We start from the raw sequence: 4381 nt of genomic DNA, 5'->3' as shown, positions 1-4381 counted from the left end.
TCCGATTGCATGGAGCAGTGGCTTAAGAAAGAGAACCAGAGGTCTTGACCTTGGACAATGTTTGTTGCCTTCTTCAAAGACGACGGTCCTTTTTCACCAATTTTGATTCTGTAGTGACTACGAAAGTTAGTAGATCTGCTGTTAGATTAGCAAATGATTTGGCATGTAAGGCAAGGACTTCTTCAATATCAGGATCTAGAGTAGGAAATGAATGTATGATGAGTTGATGATTTAGTTGCAACAAAGTTTATTCAAAAAATAATAATCACTAGACCAATGGGGGGAATTAGAATACTTGAGCATACAAGAACAGCCTCACTCCAAATAACCTAATGAGTTAGATATATTCAAGCTCAGATTGAACTATTTAATAACCTTATAGATATTGTACCTTCTCAAATATATTTTGCACTTAAAAGGGACATCCAGCTACATTAAACTCAATATTTATTTGTTTGATTAATTGAGTTAACCATTACATTTGTGGGCCTGTGGCCATTAAAAGTATGGGAAATGCTAAGAGCCTGCAGATGAGGCTGCATCATCTTTGTGCTTGATCATACCCGAATCAACAAGGATTGGCACCTCTGCTGCAAGCCATGGTGCAAGACCTAAACAAAGAGCATGTGCAATACCAAACCTGGGACTGCCAAAACCAAAAACAGAATCAAGACACTAAATATTCCTATCAAAACCCAATCTCAAAAAAAAAAAAAAGAAGAAAGAAAGGAGTGTTAAACATCAGCATAGGTATCTGTTGTCTGTCAAAAAATACTAGTGAGATGAGTGTGTGATGGGGATAAATTCTATAAACAATTCTGATAATTACTTTTACCTGATAAACTAAACCAAACAAAAATGTGAAATATCAGTGTTACCATTTTAGCGAACAGGGTTCAGGACTTCAGGTAGTGAGACTTCAGGAAATTACAAATCTCGTTAATATAAGAGAAGACAATGCAAAACCAAAATTCAAAAAGGGGGAAAAGATAAGAAGCAATGTGTTTTCAGTAATCAATTAAGAACAGTCCCTTGCTTTCTCCAAAACAAATTTATAATCCCAACTCCTGAGACTATTGAATTCAGCAAAAAGAAAAGGGACAATGGTAGCAAACCACCCATAACTATATAAATTTAAGGGGAAAACTAAAGGAAGTAAAGCTTGTTCTACATTTCGCTAAAAAACTAGAAGATGGTGCAAAAACAGAAACATGTTTTAAGTGATCAATCAATAACATTCCCTAGATTCTCCAAAACATATTTTTTAATCTGGCAGGGGACCATTGCTTGGAGCAATATTAAAAGGTTAGGGATGCAAGGGAAAATGCCCAGTTTCAAGTCTTCAGAGCAACCAATTTTGCACAAAAAATGCCAAAGTTTAGGACCATCTCCAAAACCCTCCAAGGACCCCACATAGGCTGATGACCAGCACTATGTAACGGCCCTTTATATTTTTAATCCAGAGGCTTTAATGAGTCAAAAGAAAATGGAACAAGCATTGCAAAATATCCAAAATATATATTTAAGGGGAAAACCAGAGAAAGCAAAACTTGCAATACTTTATTCCATGCATCTTGATATCATGTGTATTATAAAATTCGAATGGAAAAGATTTCCGAACATACCAGTTTTTGGCCCACAATGGCTTGAAGTGCACTGTCAAGCAGATCTTCCCACCCCTATACATCTGAACATCCACAGGCCCAAAACATTAGGAGGATTGGGGGAGGGAGGGAAGTAAAGAAGGAATCCAATATAGGAAAATGGAAGATTATCCACACCAAATAGAGAAATAATGAAACTAGTTTCTTTTTCAGATTCTAGTTCATCAGTCAGAATATTATGCATGAAAATTTGATATAGTCCAACCTAACCCAGTGCTTGGGAATGGAACATTTTGGTGATCCCTAACCAAAGTGGAGGCTGGGCTACACAAGCACTAGGAGGCAATTTTGGTGATCCCACACACATTCACACACGCAGGTGCAAACATTTATGCAGATGGCCATATAACTATCTCATGTGACCCTAACGAATTTGATGATACTACAAGAGGAAGATTGGTGCGTCACGTCGGCAGCTGGTGGTGTAAACTTTTTACCGTGGATCCTCCAACTTTAAAGTTTGAATAGAGTTGACTGGCAAAAGAGGATCCATGTAGCCAACCCTATTTAGTTGGATAAGGCTGAGTTGAGTTGAGTTGAGTTGAGTTGTGTCGTACAAGAAGAAGGGGAGTAAGGCCAGGTTAGGAAGGAGAGGAGCAAGCGGGAGTAGTGTTTATGTCAATTAAGGTGCTGGCTCTTGTTGGGAGGGCATGAGCATTTACAATAACCCAAACCCTCGCTTAGGATTTACGCAATAGGAACCAGTTGTGATAGGGAAGAAATAGGGCCCAAACTAATGTAGAAAATAGGAAATAGCAGCCATTAATAATGATGTCAATATAACATAGGACATAGCAGAATTTTCAAGAAAAAAAATATGAAAACAGGTGGTGCAAGGTGAAACCCTAACCCTAGTTAAGAATGGGCAGAGTTTGCAAAGGCTTTAATGGACAGAACAGAAAAAATAGAAAAGAAGAAAATACTGATAACAATGCCAATTTGGCCATAGAAACAGATCATACACTTAAGAGATAAGAACAGACATAAGTAAAATTGATAGTTCAGCAATAGGGTAGTATATGAGAAATTCTGCAACTCAAAAACTAGTAACTGTTGGGCCAGAAACTTGGGTCGAGTGACCCCAGTAATCAGGCGTTTTGATGATCGAAAAATGGCAGACTTCAATGGTTGATAGAAGGGAAAAATTGGGACTGGTAGGGGTTTGCACAGAAACAGAGCAGGGAGTCTGCATGTGGATAACAGAAGGTACGAAACAGGGGATTTAGGACTGAATTGAAAAATAATATTTTGGAAATATTTTGGAATATTTCTGAATTGAAATAACAGCCGAGTTATAGCTCTAAGTATGAAAGCAAACTGAACAATATTTTGGAAATCAGAATAGCCAAATGAAGTTCCAAAGACTGTTGATTTCTGTAAAATAGATCTATAACAGATTAAGAAGATGAACTGTCTCACCTGATTTGGTTGGAAACTAGAACTAATATACATTGAGAACAGAAACCAGGGGGAGGGGGGAACAAAGTAGAAGAAGATGGGAATCCACCAATGAAATTGGTTTGGGAATCTACCCATTCCCTTTTGGAATCCACCTCAAATGTTCAGACCATGAATCCATACGGTTTAGAAAACAGACTCCACACCTCCTAGACCCCAATAACCCAAAATTTTCAAACAATTTTCTTGAAAACCGATAGAATCAAGAACATGAAAAGACAAAGAACGGTGAAAATCTTACCTTGTGAGTCTTTCCATCGAGTTCAGGGAGCTCGAGCTCAGGAGCTGTAGAAGGATAGGTCACAGGGATATCGAATTGCAGATCAAACTCGTATTTGAGAAGATTGTGAACGTACCAACACTTTCCTGTCCACCTTGTCCCCTCAGGATTTGCGGCAGTGATCCTGAACCAGTCGTTATCGTTAGACTTGTTCATCTGAGTGTAGGCTATCAATGATTTATACTCTTCCTTCAGCCTCTGCGTCCATGCCGCTCCGTCCCTTGGACCTGCCTTCGTCGTCAACAATGGAATTTTGGTAAGTGTCGACTTGGTGTTCGGATCCCAACCCTCCATTACTAAACCCTAACCTTCCCTTCCCCACACCTTAATCCTATCTGCGTTCTTCTCACGCCGGCGGCCGTTCTGCCGCTCTGCCTTCCTGCCAAGACGGTTTCTGCAGTTCCTCTATTTGTTTTCTCTGTACGCCAGAAGGTGTCGACTTCCTGAGAAGTTCCGTCGGCTAATGCCTAATGGGCATTTTTCTGAACCGGTTTGACCCGAAATCCATGCGGGTTTCTCCGCTGTGAATTCAGATCCTCTTCAGCTACGCAGCATTCGACAGCTGAGAGAACTCAAGCACAGACCCCACCTTAACACGGATAAAAATCGGCTGTTGTTTTCAATCTCTGTTTTTCCATGTTTTGCTAGGTGCAGAACATGACACATGGACAGTTCATCACCAACGGTCAAGATGCTTGCTTGGTTGAAGCTCTACCAAAACCGGGTTGAGGTAAGTGAACCAGACCGAGATATGTATGACCCAACCCAACCCAACCCAACCCAACCCGTTAACTCCTTTCTTCTTCTTATTCGCTCTCTGTTATCTCTATCATTCCCTTAAAATCTGTTTCCTCCTCTCTTCTTCTTCTTCTTCTTCTTCTTCTTATTCTTCTTCTTATTCTTCTTCTTCTTCACCCTCTGTTATCTCTCTCATTCCCTCTTACACGCTATCTCTTGGTTCAAAGGATACTTGCAACTA

The 4381-nt window shown here is 39.8% G+C and overlaps 1 protein-coding gene across 1 annotated transcript; it reads right to left on the bottom strand.

Moving 5' to 3' along the window:
• Window positions 1-325: 325 nt before the first annotated feature.
• LOC122083694 (ubiquitin-fold modifier-conjugating enzyme 1) lies at window positions 326-3849 on the bottom strand. The gene is made up of 3 exons (XM_042651571.1): window positions 3364-3849; window positions 1626-1687; window positions 326-646 (listed from the first exon to the last, which is right to left on the bottom strand). Exons 1-3 carry the CDS (start codon window positions 3694-3696, stop codon window positions 517-519), a joined length of 525 nt encoding a protein of 174 aa, XP_042507505.1. The 5' UTR covers window positions 3697-3849; the 3' UTR covers window positions 326-516.
• Window positions 3850-4381: the final 532 nt, after the last annotated feature.

Source organism: Macadamia integrifolia, chromosome 7 (genome assembly GCF_013358625.1).
Source record: "Macadamia integrifolia cultivar HAES 741 chromosome 7, SCU_Mint_v3, whole genome shotgun sequence".
Taxonomy (NCBI): domain Eukaryota; kingdom Viridiplantae; phylum Streptophyta; class Magnoliopsida; order Proteales; family Proteaceae; genus Macadamia; species Macadamia integrifolia.
The sequence above is the reverse complement of the archived record's forward strand: the minus strand, read 5'-3'. Positions and strand labels throughout refer to the sequence as shown.